Below are 17,597 nucleotides of genomic sequence, written 5' to 3'. Positions count from 1 at the left end.
AGAAGCTTGTATGCAAATAATGAGCATACACATGTGTTTGCATCATTTTTAAAACTTTTATTTCTAAAGCTGGATATCTAGTAAGTTTCTTTGCAAATTATTCATTTGAAATGGTTACAATATGGGTTTATTAACCTTCACTTGATAATATTGCACATACCACATTCTCATGTGAGAGCTATCCCACAAGAGAGCAACAACTTAGTATAGGGAAGAAAAAAAAAAAAAACTAAAACAACAGAAAGTGAAAACCCACATCATGCCCCTAGAAACGTTTGAACCCCTTCATGGGCGAAAAGTACAGTTGTTATGTTGGAAGCCAGTGCCTCAGGAGTGAATGCAGACTCCCCACTCATACAGTGAGTTTGGGTCAGTTTCCATGGCACTGCCTTGCACGTGGTGCCCTCTGCTGGAATACTGAAGGCAAGACTGAGAAAAAGGAGTGAGACTTGAAAGGTATGCTGTGGGTGGGGCTGGGGGCAGAATCTTTATGTGATGCTTTACTAAAATTTTTTATTGGTGAAGACTGAATTTTGTCTTCTGTGCTGAACAGAGAAATAGCTGTTAGGGGTAACAACAATGAGGTTTTGTGTGTTTCCTTTATAAAAAGTCTTAAATCATCAGAGGCTTTCCCTTCCAGGGAATGTATGCTATGTAAATGTTGAAAACAGGTTCATTTGAGGCATTTGTCCTGAAGTATTCCTAATGGGCGCTAACTAACATTTGTATGGAGATTTATATTTAATAAAGTGCTGTCATGTATGATCTCATGTCATCATCATAACCTGAATGATGCTGGTGGTGGTGGTGGTGACGAAGACGCATCTGGTGACAGGAGCAGACGTTTATTGTTTACTGTGTGCCAGACATCTTACATGCCAAGCATCGTACATGAATCTTCTCATCTGATCTTCATAACAGCTTGTAAATATGATACTATTATGTGTTTTATAGCTACAAACCTTAAGGTTTACAGAGAATAATGACCTTACGTACCTAACGTCCCACAGCTGGTGACCACAGGAGCCAGTATTGGAACTTGGGCGGTCTAACTGGAGTTCTCCAGCAGATGAGTGCTTTTGGCATCTTCTAAATTAATCATCATTACTTGCTGGCAAACTGAACACTCGCAGGTAGACTTTCTTTAACGAATGAAGAGAGACCCCCGGATTCTTCTGCTGTGGTCGAATTCAAATGAATACACTGCTGTTAGACATATTTCTTTGGCACACTTCGGTGCTTTTTGGTCATACTGAGCAAACTCTAGCCTCTCCCAGGTGATTCCCTTCACCAACGTAAAGGTGACTACTTCACCTCTACTGGATTCTTGCAGATAGGGGATGGTTGCTCTTGCTACCAGACAGCTCTTCCTGGTTAACCTGTGGGCACCTTGTACCTACCGTTCGTTTGAACCAAACTCCTGGTCTTCCACAAGTGCTCGTTTCTTTTCATGTGCACACACTGTTACCCATTCCCTCTTCTTCCTCTTGTGTTCATTCTCCTGTTTGGTGGCATCGCCTTCCACCAGGATTAGTCTTGCACCCACTCTCTGAACACAGCTCCATGCACGTCTTAAGCCACTCACCCTGTTCTTCCATTTTACCTTCTAAATAGCTTTCAGAGCAGGCTTTTCCTTCATATTCACAAAGACTCGCAGTTTGGTTTCTCGTCTCTTGACCGTACTATTCGGATACCTTTTGTAGTTGGTTTTTCTGTCTTCAGTTTTGTCTCCCTGCAGTTTTCCCTCCACACTGCAAGCAAAACTGATTTTACCAATACCCAGGCCTGATTATTATTCCCTTCTTTAGATCTGTAGTGACTTCCCGTGTGTTAGATGGGTAACTCAAAGCTCTGACAGTGCATTAAGATCATCTTGGTCCTTAAACAGAAGAATGCCAGGGCCCACCGCAGGCCAGCGACTGAGAATTGCCTGCAGTGCACCCTGGCACGTGTCTTTGCTGAAATCTCCACATGTCCTCACATCCTACGTGGATAGCTAATGGATATCTAAAGGTGAACACATCAAAAATCTAACTTCTGTTTCTCACAACGTGTGCTAACTTTGGTCTTTCGTAACTTGGTCGATGGTAACCCCACCCTTGAAGTTGCTGAGGCCTAAAACTTAACTACTTTTCTCTCAGCCTCCCAAAGGACCAGTCGGCAGGTCCTCCAGGACCTACAGCCCCTGCTCCCGCCCAAGCTAGCTCCTCCCTGACACATGTGGTACCCCTTGACTGGTCACCCTGCTGGCACTCCTCCAGTCTATTTTCAAAGCAATACTTAGAGTGACCCTTTAAAAATATAAATTAATCTTAGATCTTCACTCAGAACCCTTCAGTATTAACCATTTCACTCGGAGCAAAAACCCCAGTCTCCATAGTGGCCCACAAGGCCTTTGAACCACAAAGTCATTCCCAAACTCTGCAGAGGTGTCCTAGGGCATTGCAGTGAGCTCACAGGTGTTTCTTAGGATATCTAAAATTTCAAGGGAAACACAGCTCTTCTCATCATCTGTCAAACACCATGTGAATGACTGGTTCAGTGTCAACATCAGATTGTGCTATATTCCTTCTGATGACATAGCTTTCAGCTGGATTTTCACCAGTCATTGTGATAAAAATTAAGTGCTATGAGAAAATGAGTGGCAGTGTCCAGTGTGATCGGAGATTTAGGGAGTCATATGGCCCAGAGGTACACACATCCATCAGTAAGCGATCATGGTTATTTAATAATAAAAATAATATTTCTTTCAACGTGTGTGTATTTTTTCAAATGACTAAATTGTTGGGTCCAAACTTAATAAGTACTTGTACACTATTATTCTGTTACTAAATGGAATATATTTCCTTTGGCCTTGGAGCGTCATAAGAAACTTACACATTAAAGACTCTGAATGGAGGAAATGTGGGAACCTCCACACCACAAGCCCATTGCTCTATGGGTATTCTCTGTTCACTGCCTCTGCCCCAGCCACGCTGGCGTTCTTGCTTGCTCTCACACATCTAACATGCTCCAGCCTCTGGGCCTGGAATGCTGTTATTTTATCATAGTGCCAAGGCTAATCTCCTTTACGTCTTCATCAACTCGTGTCTTCTCCATGAGGCCTCCCATGACCACTTTGTAGAAAAATGTTTCCATTCTCATCCCCAATTTAGGGTTCCTCTTCTCTATTTGCTCTATTTTTTTTCCCAGAGCAAACGTCATCTTCTAATATGTAGAGTTTACTTATTATAATTATTTATTTTTAGCTCCCCTCCCCACCCAGGGTAGAAGTTTTTAATTCTGTTTTGCTTACTGTAGTCTACCAAGCACCTAAAATATCTGGCACATTGTAGGGAATTAAATACGTATTCGTTGAATCAATGAAGACAGACATACCAGGAGATGACTGGTAGGAGCAAAATGGATAGTAGTAAAGCTTGTAAAAGTAGTATAGCATTGGAGTCTCACCATGTCCAGCTCCTTGCCTCAGTTTTCCCATCTGTAAAATGGCTTATACTATTGCCTGTTTCATAAGATTGACAATTCAATCCCTAGGAAGCAGCCCAGAGTCTGCCACATAGTGTCTAACCATTGATAACCTATTAGGTTTACGGCACCATGGCAGGTGCTATGGCTGTTCTGAGTAACTTCTCATTTACGTTTCTTTGAGAATTAGATGATGTGCCCTCTCCACAGTGCCTAGGAAATAAATGCCATAGATAATGATGGCCAAAATGATTTTCCTTTCACTTTTCAGAGATAATTTAGGATTTAGGGTTTTCCTTAATTTTTGCTTATGGTATACTTAGTCTTGACTTTCAGCCCTGAAAGCTGCGCGTTTGTACTGGCCCTCTTGTCTGTTGGTTCCAGTCCTCTGTGTTTCCGTGTCATCAGCCTGAAGAATGGCAAAGGGGTCATGTTGTTCCGCCTCGTCCTTTTATTCCACTTGCAGCTGAAGTCATTTCTTCTCCTTGAGATTCTTCTAACTTGCCTTTGCCTAACTTACGTATAAAAGTCAACTCGACTAGGTGGCTGTTATTATTTTCTATGTACAACACTCGGGGTACACTTTGTAAATACAGGGTGGTGCAGGGAGCTCTGACACCTTAGCCTAACTTGTTTTTTGGTTCTAGTTTTATTACCACAATTACATAAAAATTTAAAGAATTTTAAAATTTAAATTCAAAGTATACTATTGCCTGTATGAAATGGGCAATAGTATACTGTTTATTAAAGTTCTGGGAAAAACTGACAGTAAAACAGTATACTATTGAGTATATTGTTTTATACAGGCAATAGTATACTACTGATGTCAATTATATTCCAGAACTTTACAGGATTAGCTACAGTGAATTGGAAAATTAGTGCCACATACCATTACTGATAGCATAGCATGGAAGACTATGGAAGAAGTAGATATGGCAGATGGCTGGGTTCTTGCATTCTCTTAGCAGATAGCTGTTGAGTACCTTCAGCTGCCCTTTGTGTTGAGGATTTGAACTGGAATTCAAGACAGTGGTAGGTGAAAGCGATGAGATTTTTAAATGGTAGCGCTAAGAGTTCACAGAATTTGGGATGGTGGGGTTGGGGGTAATGAGAGTGGCAAAGGGAGGTCGGGTGCGCTGGCTCACGCCTGTAATCCCAGCACTTTGGGAGGACAAGGCAGGTGGATCACCTGAGGTCAGGAATTCAAGACCAGTCTGGCCAACATGGTGAAACCCCGTCTCTACAAAAATACAAAAATTAGCCGGATGTGGTGGCAGACGCCTGTAATCCCAGCTACTCGGGAGATTGAGGCTGGGAGAATTGCTTGAATCTGGGAGGTGGAGGTTGCAGTGAGCTGAGACCGCGCCAGTGCACTCTAGCCTGGGTGATAGAACGCGACTCTCTCTCAAAAAAAAAAAAAAAAAAAAAAGGCAAAAGGAACAACATACGTAACAACAGCTTGTATTTGTGTGGCTCAAGTAGGAGGGAAATAGTAGAGGGCAAGTCAAAAAGAGAAATTGGGGTCAGCTTGGGAAAAGGGCCTTAGGATATGCTACAGAATATGGTTCTTGTGTAGGATTTGTGTAAAGTGGCCACATTATCACATTGGTGGTACCATGCAGGTCAAGAGAGAAGGATGAAAACACAGAAGATGGTGTTTGTTTGTTTTTTTATGTTTAGAGGACATTAGAGAAGAATCAGTAGATTATAGGCAACAAAGTCTTGATAAAACTGTTGCCTATAATCTACTGATTCTTCAAAAACTGTAGAAAAATAGTAGGAACAAAATCACAAACAAGTGAAAAAATCGAGAAGGATTCTGATTGTGAATAAGCTACCAGTTGACAATCATGGAACACCATTATTGAAATTCTTTAAATAAAGTTTAGAAAAAAAACATTTCAGGAAGTTTTGCCAGATAAAATATAGGATGCCTAGTTAAACTTGAATTTCAGATAAATGATGAATAATATTTTAGTATAAGTATGTTCCGTGCAGTATTTGGGACATACTTATAGTAGACACTGTTTTTTGATGTGAAATTCAAATTTAATTGGGTACCCTATTTTTATTTGGAAAACCTGCCAATCTTAGTATGATTCAAAAGGTTGTGAGAAGGCCTGGTGATCAGACTCAATGATCTGGTCCTTCATTTGATGATGGAGTGTTTTGATGAGAGAATATTACCATGTTCACTCGGAGGTCAGAAGTAAAGGCCCCAGGAAAGCATTTTCTGGAACACAGGGAGAAGCTTTTGGGAAGTCTCTTACACATTTAAGTGACTGGTAGGGATTTATCTTACTAGGTTGTAAAGTGATTTGATCAAGAAAAATAGGGAAAAGTAATACTGAACTATAGAAAAGAGAAAATCCAAACTGCAGAAAGCATCTCATGCTCAGCAGACTAGAGCTGCCGTGTCTTGTGTATTCAAGGAAACAAAATGGGGTGTTATCCCCTCTGAGAGGGATCGCTGAGTCGGCTTTATCAAGTGTGAGCGAGACTGGGCTCACTGTTTCTTATGTTCTTGATAGACAGTGGCCCTTGTGTTCTGGCTCCTGTTTTTATTAGAACTGCAAAAACATTACAAAAACCCCAACAATGAACACTCAGCTGAGAATGTGAGGTCACAGCAGTGTGACCTCACAGGGAGTCAGGTTCTTGGAGGGCTGTGAGGCTCGGCAAACACTGAACTTGGGAGCTGAAGAATACTGGACGGGGCTTCAGAGAGGAAGGATGGTCCAGGCTCACCCCAGGGGTTGTGATGGGCTCTTCTTGGTGTCTGTATGGTTGCTGGTAAGTTTGTATTGCCATCGTATTGTCAAGCTTTCTGATTTAAAAGGTGCAATTTCGGTTCTTGTTCAAATAGTCTCCTAAGTTGTGAAAAGGATAGAATGAAGCCATCTAGGGACAGGGATATTTATCCTTTGTTCTTTATTTTCTCCTTGTACTGAAGCCTTTTTGAAGAAGATCCAGAAAGTCTGACACACACAGATATTGCAATTGTATCGTTTTGGTGAATGTGAAGAAAATTAGGTGAAATCACCTGGACTGGGCAGCGTAGTAGAAAAGGGGCAAATATGGAGGATGAGTAACATGAGGAATGGAATGATTTTGAGCAGTAAATTTTTAAAATGTGTTATCATTAGAATGAGAACTTGTATTTGAACAAAATTGGGCCAGTATTATATATGTGGTATAAGTACATTGTTTGCACAGACTGATTAAATAAATGCCATGAATTTTCCCTGGGAAGTGAGCAGTAAGTAGTGGTTTAATTAAGAAGAAAATCCTTTCTTTGACATTTGTTTTTACTACATGATAGGAACAGCACGCATGGAAACACAACTCCAAGGGTTTTGTTTTGTGTGTAATTATAAAAAGTACTTGATTGTAATTAACATAGTTCTCGGAATAAATATTTTACATTTCTTTCACTTGTGTGGGAAAACACAAAGTAACCATGAAGAAATTTCTACTATGAGTTTTCTCATGGGTTATACTGTCGATAATGATTATTCAATTTCCTGATGGGATAGATTTCACAAAACTGAATGGTAGTGTTAAGTCTCTTTTTAAAAAAATTTTTTTACGTCGTAGTTCGGGGGGTCTCACTGTGTTGTCCAGGCTGGTCTCAAACTGCTGGGCTAAAGCAGTCCTCCTGCCTTGACTTCCCAATGTGCAGGGATTACAGGTTTGAGCCAGCACACCCAGCCATGTAATGTTACGTCTGTAATGGAAGATGTGGGATGAAAAAAATCATGCATTTAAAAATGCATTTTCATGGAGATTTTATCATAATGAAGCAGTTTAATTTAACTGGTGGGTGTGTCTCTTGGGAAACTGTTCAGGGTGTTGAGGGTTACCATACATCTTAGTTTTCTTGGGTCAGTTCCAGTGATTGTCTGCTGTTCTGCCATTGATATTGACTGTGGTTGGGTATTTGACTTAGAGTTTTAATAAGTGAACTATTACCACTAATAGCTATGGTGAAATAAGTCGGCATGGGTTTGGTAGACCTAGCTTTGTATTCCCAGCTTCTCCCATGGTGTCATCTGGGATTGTGTCATTGACGATTTTACACAGTTGACTCTAAAAGACTCTCTCTCTTTTCCCTATTCTTAGAGCTTCATTTCAAGGGCAGGAAGTCGGGTGCTTGCTGATAAAGTGTGCTTGGAGAAGAGTTGCTAGGGACAGTTAACTCCTTCTAATCCTGTGGTGGTTGAAGGGAGTATGAGACTCTGCAGTTACTTGTTACACCAGCTGGTTGTCCAGGAGCCCTGGCTGCTTTCTCAGTGACCTTGAAGCATAAGGCCAGCGCTTCCTAGGTAGAGCAGTGGGAAAAGGGAACTTGTAAATGCGGTAGAATAAGTGGCAAGATAGAGCAGTTCTTCTTAGAAATGCATTTATTTTTGCTACAATGGTTTTTGTCATTCAGTGATATAAGTTTACAACTTATTTTTTAGATTCAGATTTTTAAAAACATAACACCTTTGAGATCATTGAAATACTATATCACTTACTATATTAAAGTATAAAATCCGGTGGTTTGGGCATATTCAGAGTTGTTGAGTCATTACCACTGTCTTAAGAATGCTTTCATCACCCCAAAAGAAAAAATGCCCATTAGCAGTACTACTTTTTTTAATTGATAATGCTTTCTTTATTTTGTAACGATTATAATAGCATGTTTCCCCTTTAGAGTGTCCTGGTTTAGACAGTAAATGGTTATTCTGCTTAGTGCAAGCCAAGTTAAAGAACTATGGGATAGAGCAAGGGCAGATAAACTCCCATCCATGGGCCCAGTTCTGCCCAGCCTGGAATGGCTCTTAGGTTTTTTAAGGTTGTGACAAAACAACAACAGCAAAGCAGCATGTATGACAGGGGCCACATGTGGCCTGCAAGTCTACGATATTTATGATTTGGTCCATTATGGAAAAATTCTGACCGCCCTTGGTTTAGCATCTGTGGTAAGTGTGTTCGAAGGCCGTTTAAGCACATTTTATCATGAGCATGTCTTACTTCCAAGTTAAGATAAAGATTTGGAAATTAATGTATCCTCATTAGTTTCAGTGTTACAAATACATGGGAACCATCTATAGCTGACCACAGGCTGTAGTCTTTAAGCCCTATCGCAACATGTTGCCTGTGGAGCTTTCTTCCTTCAGTAGGTTTGTGAGATCAAAATTATGGTACAGTAATTACTACAACATTATTTTTCTTTTTCACTGCATTGATATCGTATGGTACAAAAACAGCAGTGGGGGTCTTAGCAGAATTTCAGGCAGTGGCACCAGACTCTTCCAGTCATTGTATTCTCCACTGTCATGTGCTCAAAATGAAATTAAAGGCCAGTTTCACCTTTTAAAAACAATCCTTAATGAAACCAGTACAGTTTGTTTATTTCATTTCAATGCTTGAGTTCATGTCTTTTTAATTTTGTATGTGATGAAATGGGAATAAAGCACTTCTGTTCCTGATAGTCTCTGGGAAAAATATTCATCTGTCATTTAAGTTGAGGTTAAAAAATAGTCACTTTTTAAATTAAATGTCATTTTTCCTTGAGAGAATGGCAAACTATGGTTATTGGCAAACATTTTCTTGAAAATGGAGTAAGTCTATTACTTTAAGGAAAACGGCTGATAATATTTTTAGCAAATGATTACATTTGAGCTTTGGAACCAACGTTGTAATTTTGGAAAACTTGTATCTGCCACTGAAGGTTTGGCAGCTTCCCAATATTTAGACTTTTCATTAATCGTGACATTAGTGAATGTGATTTTTTTTTTTAAGGTTATATAATGAAATGTGTCAACACATGTTTTGCAGATAACAATTGTGTGTGTTATAAAATCTTGTGTTGGTTAAAAGATCCATTCAAGGTATAAGATAGATTTTAATATAAGAGTACAAAAAGTTAATTGACACAAATTTAGATTCCATATTGCAAGTAAGAATATCCTTTAAGAAACTACCACTTATCTCATTTTGGTGTTACATCAAAAAAGAATATCCACAGTTATCTGAAAAGGATATTAACATATTTCTTTTTTTTAACGAAAGATGAGTGAGGGCAGATTTTCTCAGTGTGCTTCAACCAAAAAACTGTCCTCTAGTAAGCCAACCATTAAAGAAATTTGTGTTTAAAAACAACGGTGAAACACTGTGATTTGTGTCACTAAATTTTATGTTCTTTTGGAAAACATAGTTGTATCTTTATAATATTTGTTATATATAACAGATTTATTTTTAATTGAGTTAAAAATGTTTATATTTTCATTACTACTATGGTAAATATCTGTAGGTATAACCCACATTAGGGGAAGCTCTATGGAATCCTTCTAAGAATGTAAAGGTCTAGAGACCAAAACGTTTGGGAACTGCTTGCCTAAGATTTAGGCAATCTTTTCTTTAGTTCTTAAAAACATGGTAACTGAAACTACTTTTATGAATATTTAAACATAAAATGATCTCATCTAAGATAGTGTAGCCAAACTAAAAGAAACTATCAATATTTCATCAGATATTTTCCTTTTTGCCATATAAGAAGTATCTATTATTTTCTCTATCAATTATCATAGCAATGCTGGGGTGAAAACAACACGGCTAGAAGCTCATTCCGAAATGGGGAGCACTGAAATTTTGGAAAAGGAGACCCCAGGAAATCTCAGTAATGGTACCAGCAGCAATGTGGAAGCAGCGAAAAGGTTGGCCAAACGCCTTTACCATCTGGACAGATTCAAAAGATCAGATGTTGCAAAACACCTTGGCAAAAAGTACGTTCTGACCCATTGCTGGAATCTGAATTCTCTCCTGTTTTGTGTGTGTTTTAAATAGTTTACCTTTCAATAACCAAGTCTATTCTGTTTCCTCATAGCAATGAATTTAGCAAACTAGTTGCCGAAGAATATCTGAAGTTTTTTGATTTTACAGGAATGACGCTGGATCAGTCACTCAGGTATGACTAAGCCTCACTGCTGTTCTTCATTACCTTCAAACGATTAGTTCTTAGAGGAGAAAGTAATGCCTTCTAGCTAGAATCTTATTTTTTTTCTTAAACCTCCAGCTATAGGTGGAGTATTCCTTCTCCAAAATGTTTGGGACCAGAAGTGTTGTGGATTTTGGATTTTTTCAGGTTTAGGGATGTTCGTGTTATACTTAACCAGTTGAACATCCCAAATCTGAAAATCTGAAATGCTTCAGGAGCGTTTCCTTGGAGCCTTATTTCAGCACTGAAAAGTGTTGTAGATTTTGGAGCATCTCTGACTTTGAAGCATTTTGGATTTCTGATTTTCGGGTTTGGGATGTTTAACCTGTATTTTGTGAACTTAGCTAAAATTGTATTATAGATTTTAAACACAGCAAGGAGTAAGAAAAACGTATGCATTTAATGAAATGACACATGAACCGATATTCTGCACCTAATGGGAGGCCTGAGTTCAGATAGTAAACAATTGGTAGCATAGCAAATCTGGATAAAAAATGCCATCTGTAGGAATTTTTCTGTTTTTCATTTTTTTATTGTGGTAGAATACAGATAGCATAAAACCTATCATCTTACCAATTTTCAGGTATACGGTGAATGGCATTAAAAACATTCATAATGTTGTCCAGCCATCACCACCATCCATCTCCATGATTCTTGTAAAACTGAAGCTCCATACTCTTTAAACAAGGATTTTTTTCCTTCCCCTCCTTTCCCCCTGCCCCTGGCGAACGCTATTCTACTTCTCTTTTCGATGATTTTGACTACTCTAATGTAAATGGATATATACATTATTTGCCTTCTTGTGATTCATTTAACTTAGCATAATGTCTTCAAGGTTCGTTCCTGTAGCATATGTCAGAATTTCTTTCCGTTCTAAGGCTGCGTAATAGCCCATTATGGGGAATATGTAAATACCACCGTTAGCTTCAAGAGACACTTGGGTTGGTTCCATGCTTTTGCTACTGTGAATAATGCTGCTATGAACATGAGTGTACAAATATTTCTTCAAGACTCTGTTTTCAATTGTTTTGAGTAGGGAGTTTAGTGTTTGAATGATCAGCTTAACACACACACACACACAAAGAGTTTATAGACTGTAGAATTTTTTTCCTATAGCCCAATAGCCTGTTTTTTTTTTTTTTTTTTGAGACAGAGTCTCGCTCTGTCATCCAGGCTGGAGTGCAGTAGCACCATCTTGGCTCACTGCAGCCTTCATCTAACAGGTTCAAGCAATTCTCCTGAATCAGCCTCCCAAGTAGCTGGGACTACAGGTACGCACCACCATACCTGGCTAATTTGTATTTTTAGTAGAGACAGGGTTTTGCCATATTGGCCAGGCTGGCCACAAACTCCTGACCTCAGGCAATCCACCTGCCTTGGCCTCCCAAAGTGCTAAGATTACAGGCATGAGCCACCCTGCCCAGCCCCAATAGCCTTTTAAGGTGATACTTTGGAATTAACTCTTCAGTGGAATAAAAATGAATGTCAACATAATCAGTAGAAAGTATCTGTAAAAATGTTTCCAGCAATACCCTCTTTCTCTGACCTTTTCAAAGGAAGACGTCGAAAACTCACTGATTCTCACTCTTTATATTGTATTGCAAGTTTCTAAGAGTAGCTGAAGATAACACCTAGTAAGCATTTAATTTTAAACACTACTTATAAAATGTCAGTGTCTGGAAGAATTCTGAGATCAGCTAGCGTAACCCTTTAATTTTACAAATGAAGAAACAGGCCTGGGAGGTGAAGGGAGGGTGTTTGGACTGGAGTGTAGTACTCCAGTGATTTATTGCGGGACTCTTTTCGTGCAGCAGAGGTACTCAGGCTTTCTGACAAAACAGTTAACAGTGGCTGAGAGATGTATATTTTTGCCTTGCATTCTGATGTAGTTTATCAAAGTTAAGAAAAATTAAAGTTTTGTCAACATATAGTTTGTTAACCTTAATTATATCTATAATAAAGAAGAAGGCAAAATTTTCATAGAAATGAAGCTTATGGTGTGTTTCTTACAATAGTAAGATTTCTTAGACATTTTGAATGATTTTTTTTTTCCTTCCTATCTCATGTTTAGGAAAATGGATCTACATTGTCAATGGAGGGTCATCTGGATTAATCTCAAATAAACAGTGCTCTTAGTGACTCTGAGTAGATTAGTGTGTGGTTTTTGGCACACTTCCTATAACTTAAAGATATTTTTATACATAAACTGATTTCATTATATAAGGAATAAGTTACCTATATCTCCCGATTTCCTCCTCCCATAACAAATTAATATTAAAATGTGATAATACACAAAATTCATAGAAATCTCCTGTGTACAAAGCAATGTAAGTTATAGTGGCTTTAATAGAGATGACAATCATGTAACAAAATTACAGAAGCACCCTGATGCGTGTAGAGTTTTAAAACCTAGCCTTTATGATGATGTATTGAGTCTTAAGTGGTCTTTTTTTTTTTTATCTGACCTTTTAAAATTGGCTACTTGACACGTGGTCATAATGAGGAAATTATCTACCTTCCCAAGGCTTTCTTGATGTATTGACCACTCTGTTATCACCCTGTCATCTTTTAAGTTGACTTTTTTTTCCTCTTCTTCTTTTGAGACGGAGCTTCACTTTTGTCATCCAGGCTGGAGTGCAATGGCATAATCTTGGCTCACTGCAACCTCTGCCTCCTGGATTCGAGTGACTCCTACCTCAGCCTCCTGAGTAGCTGGAATTACAGGCGCCCACCACCACGCTCAGCTAATTTTTGTATTTTTATTAGAGGTGGAGTTTTGCCATGTTAGCTGGGCTGGTTTTGAACCCCTGACCTCAAATGAATGCCTGCCTTGGCTTTCCAAAGTGTTTTATAGAATTTAAATCCTAATACAAATTTATATTGAATGGCTATCTAGTAAATGATTTTTTTTGCAGGCAGAGAATAACTTTATAATATCTTACCTTGTATAATTAATATCTTAGGTTTGTATAAATTGACTTTTAACTGTCAAACAGTGTGATAGCATTTTCTAAAATTTCACTTTTTAAATTTTTAATTCTCTTGTAGGTATTTCTTTAAAGCGTTTTCTCTCGTGGGAGAAACTCAAGAACGAGAGAGAGTTTTAATACACTTCTCCAATAGATATTTTTACTGTAACCCAGATACTATTGCTTCACAAGGTAATCTGATACAAATCCTTGAATTTCTTTTTTATATCAATGGTTATTTTCCTTATCATGAAAGTTAAATTTTACTATGAGAAATTATGTAACTTCAATTAGCTAGTGATAACTACTAACACTTCTATTTACTTCATTCTAGTCTGTTTAATACTTAATGTCAAATTGGAATTAGAGTTTTGTTTTTATCTGCATTTTCTTTCATTGTGAGCATTTTCTCATGTCATTAAATATTCTGTAAAAGGATAATATTTAAGGACAGCATGTTATCCTTTACTCTTACTTAAATTATTTTGTTTTCCACTTCTCTAGTATGACAGCATACTTGAAATGTTCGTGATTTGTCACTCTAAGATTTTATGTAATAAAATTTCAGTTTTCTTATTTCTTATACATTTGGTCTCTACATTTCTTGTTGAAAGCTTATGTATCCAGAGTTTTGGGGTTAGTTTTGGAAATATGAACAAATCTCACTAGTGGTTGCACTGTGCCTCTAGTTTTTTTGCTTGATATTAATTATAATGATACCACAAACTTCTGTTGATGATTTTAATAAACTATGAATTTATGCTTATTATACTATTTTTACAAAGTAAACGACTTAATTGTAAACTGTTCATTTGTGGACCCTCCCTTGTTGAAGAGAGATCTTTCCTCCATTTCAATTCCTGCAATAAAGCACACTTTTCAGTGTACGAAGTGAAGCACTTTGACTTTCAGTTGGAAAATCTTTCATAAACTTAGAGATTATGGAGTAAATCACTGAGACTAGATTCACAAGAAATAATAATTACCTCTTAGCTTCAGTATTGCCGATTAACCTCGATAATGTGCTTGCTACGGGCCAAGGTGCTTGCCTCTACCTTCTCTCCATCCCCCAGGCTGTAGTCAAAGTTAATTCATCACCTGATTAAGGCCACATTCCTATCGGTAAACTGATGCTATTTGGATCAGTTATTCACTATCTCTGTCACCATTAGCCCTGACAAGAGAATAAAAGAGATAAAAGCAGGCCATTTTTATGAGAACTTTCTGCAAATCTAAGAAGATGTTTACATTCTTGGATAAAAAAAGAAATACAGATTCGTGTACTTAATTGGCTGTTGATAAGGATATTTGAGAGTTGGCTGCTGAGTTCTTAAAATACTTTGGAGAATTTGTTTTAAATATATGTAGAACTTGTGATAATAAAATGGTACTAGAATAAATACACTTTTAGCCATTTGGTAGCATCTACTAAGAGACACTGATAACAGAAATCACCTACTATACTAAAGAACTTATCTGTTAAAAATACCCTGCCTTTAATATATGAGTGCAGTGATTAGACCTTTCTAATTTAGCATAAATTGGTAAGATTTTTTACTGCATCTGAAACTGCTATTATCTACTGTACTTGTAGAGAATTAGTAGAGTGAGACTAAGGAGAACAACTAATTCTAATGTTTGGAAATGAGAATCTTTACTTGGAGAACATTTTTATATGACTTCAACCTAACAGAAATGTGTCTTTAGAGGATCATATTTACTTGTCTTCCATTGTAAGCAATGCTTGTCTAGATATCCTTGTACTATGTATAGATCCTTAATTATTGCTGTAGCGCAAAACCCTAGAAGCCAATTTGTTGTGTCAAAAGACACTGTTTCAAGCCTTTACATGTGTACTACCAAATTGTCCTCCAGAGAGGTAAGAACAGTTTATCAACAGTGGAGTCCAGTTCTGTGCATTGAGGTTCTTTCTATATGGAAATTATTCTCATCCATTTTTTGTTTCTTAAAACAAGTAAGCCTGTACCTAGCACAGTACTGTTTTCATAGGTTCTGAATGTATCCTATTAATGATAACAAGGTGAAGTCCAACAGTAAAAAGCGAATTCATGCTTTCTTTTCTTGTGTCTTTCTTCAGATGGAGTCCATTGCCTTACCTGTGCAATAATGCTTCTTAATACAGATCTACATGGCCATGTAAGTATGGATTTGTGAAACTTAGATCCAAAACATGTCGGGCTTATCTCTACTTTTATGTTTGTACACATTTATTTTCTGCCTCCCTGTTCCTCATTCTCTACATGGTTCCCATGGCAGGTGAATAAAAAGAAACCTTCGAAAAAAGAAAGAATTTTTTTGTTTCACATGCTAGCACAGAGTATGATTTTAAATGCATGGTCTTGGTGCCTGGAGTTGTTTTAGGAGTAATGTGTGTGTTCTGTATCTTCTTTGTCCAGTAGATGGCAGACAGAGCTTTTATTTGTTTTTGTTTTTTGGTTGAGAATTGCAGTTGATAGGTAATAATGGAGAGAATATAAGTTAGATCTGAAAATGTGAATCGTGTTTTCACTACATACCATAGTGAGTCGAATAACTCAGGCTTTCTTATGGTCCTCAGTTTACCTAGTCTTTTACTAGTTGAAATAATAAAATAATCTAATCATCCTCTCATCATCTACTTAAGATAGAGGATAAAGTTTTACAATGTATAATTGTACATACACTTGCAAGTTTTGTAGAAGTAGAATTTTAGCATTTACTCGAACTCTTCATAATACTCTTCAAAATAAATGAACCTGGGACTATGAAGTAATTTTTGCTCTAAATAAATAAAGATTAATCCATATTTAACAAATTCTCATTTTATTTTGAAGAAAAAGTCAGATGTCTGCGTAGAGTATATGATCCCTTGATTTGCTGTAATATATCTTAAAATTTTAAAATTACATATAAAGAATTGATATTTAGATATTCTGCTAGTCACATAATTTCCTTTTTTCGAAAATACAGTGTTCCCCTTTAAAAAAGGCATCATGGAGCTCTATGGGACCATTAAGTTGGACTAGCTGTTAAAAGAGGAAGGGATTCAGGGGAGAAAGGGTTCCGCCACCAGAAAGCAAAAAGGAGACAGAGTGATAGAATCCCAGTTTTAACATCATTTTAACATATCTCAAAATACTCAACTAGAAAGTTCCTTTTGCCATTTATAAGAGGTGAATTTAGAATCACTTGTAAACGTATGTAGCACGTGTCCAGAGACAATACAGATTAAGAGAATATAGATCCTTTCAGGAGGCATTCTTGGGCAATAGCACTGCTAATATATCATGTGGAAATGCAGGCATTTCACAGTGTGAACATTGATGTGGGTACCACAGTGTAACGTTCATCTAGCTTGTTAAGGGGATGGCCAGTCAGTGGATTGTCCTGACCACTCTTTGCCTTTTACTGGCCAACCAAGTTTTCACTGCTTCGTCTGCCTGTTTGGTGATAGCAGTTGCTCTTTGCACCCTTCTTTCCCTTAACCTTTCTGGGCAAAGGAGATAATGTTGACTGTGTTTGGCCACATATAACATTGATCCGAATCAGTGATCACCAGCATGAAGAATTCTCTTCACATTAGATATTTTGAGGTTCCATCAACATATAAGAGTTGTATGTTTAGCATCTGTTAACTGAGAAAATGTTTAATGATGGGAGAAAAAAAATTCAGTAATATTGCAATTTCTGTTTAAAGGTTGCAGATCTCTTAGAGCTTTTGTCACATGTTTGATGATTTGTTTCTACTAAATCCTTGATTGCGTTTTTTAAAAGCTAATGGCTTTAATAATACTTTTACATACGCATGTATCTTACTCATAACTTGAAATGTAGCAACCAATAAAGATGTTATTTTTTATTAGCTATCTCAGCTTGCATGATGGCTAGATAAACTGTGGACACCCTAGTGTCAGTAGCTACAGGTTTATTGCTGCAAATCTAGGACATTTGCCCTTCTTTACACTTACAAGGAATTCTAAGGAGATTAGATGAAGCATCCTGCTTCTTGGCAACTGGGATGGAAGACAGTTCATATAAATTAACATTTTAATATTATCTTGAATTAGGCCAATCACAGATAATTAATTGGCAATAGTAGCAAAATTACTGACAGAAGAGGGAGAAAAATTATCAATAACAGTGAATCTCTGTCATATTCAGGATCATGTGTTTGG

At 37.5% G+C, this 17,597-nt stretch overlaps 1 protein-coding gene across 8 annotated transcripts in view; it reads left to right on the top strand.

Annotated features, from left to right (window-relative positions):
* Window positions 1–17,597, top strand: part of PSD3 (pleckstrin and Sec7 domain containing 3) — a 696,970-nt gene that overhangs the window by 418,604 nt on the left and 260,769 nt on the right. For all 8 annotated transcript variants that reach the window (XM_028852422.2, XM_028852423.2, XM_077943114.1 and 5 more), the window contains 4 exons: window positions 10,047–10,241; window positions 10,343–10,423; window positions 13,502–13,614; window positions 15,521–15,579. In XM_028852422.2, the coding sequence (XP_028708255.2) occupies window positions 10,047–10,241; window positions 10,343–10,423; window positions 13,502–13,614; window positions 15,521–15,579 (448 nt within the window). The remainder of the gene's footprint in view (window positions 1–10,046; window positions 10,242–10,342; window positions 10,424–13,501; window positions 13,615–15,520; window positions 15,580–17,597) is intronic.

Source organism: Macaca mulatta, chromosome 8, assembly GCF_049350105.2.
Source record: "Macaca mulatta isolate MMU2019108-1 chromosome 8, T2T-MMU8v2.0, whole genome shotgun sequence".
NCBI classification, from domain to species: domain Eukaryota; kingdom Metazoa; phylum Chordata; class Mammalia; order Primates; family Cercopithecidae; genus Macaca; species Macaca mulatta.
The sequence above is the reverse complement of the archived record's forward strand: the minus strand, read 5'-3'. Positions and strand labels throughout refer to the sequence as shown.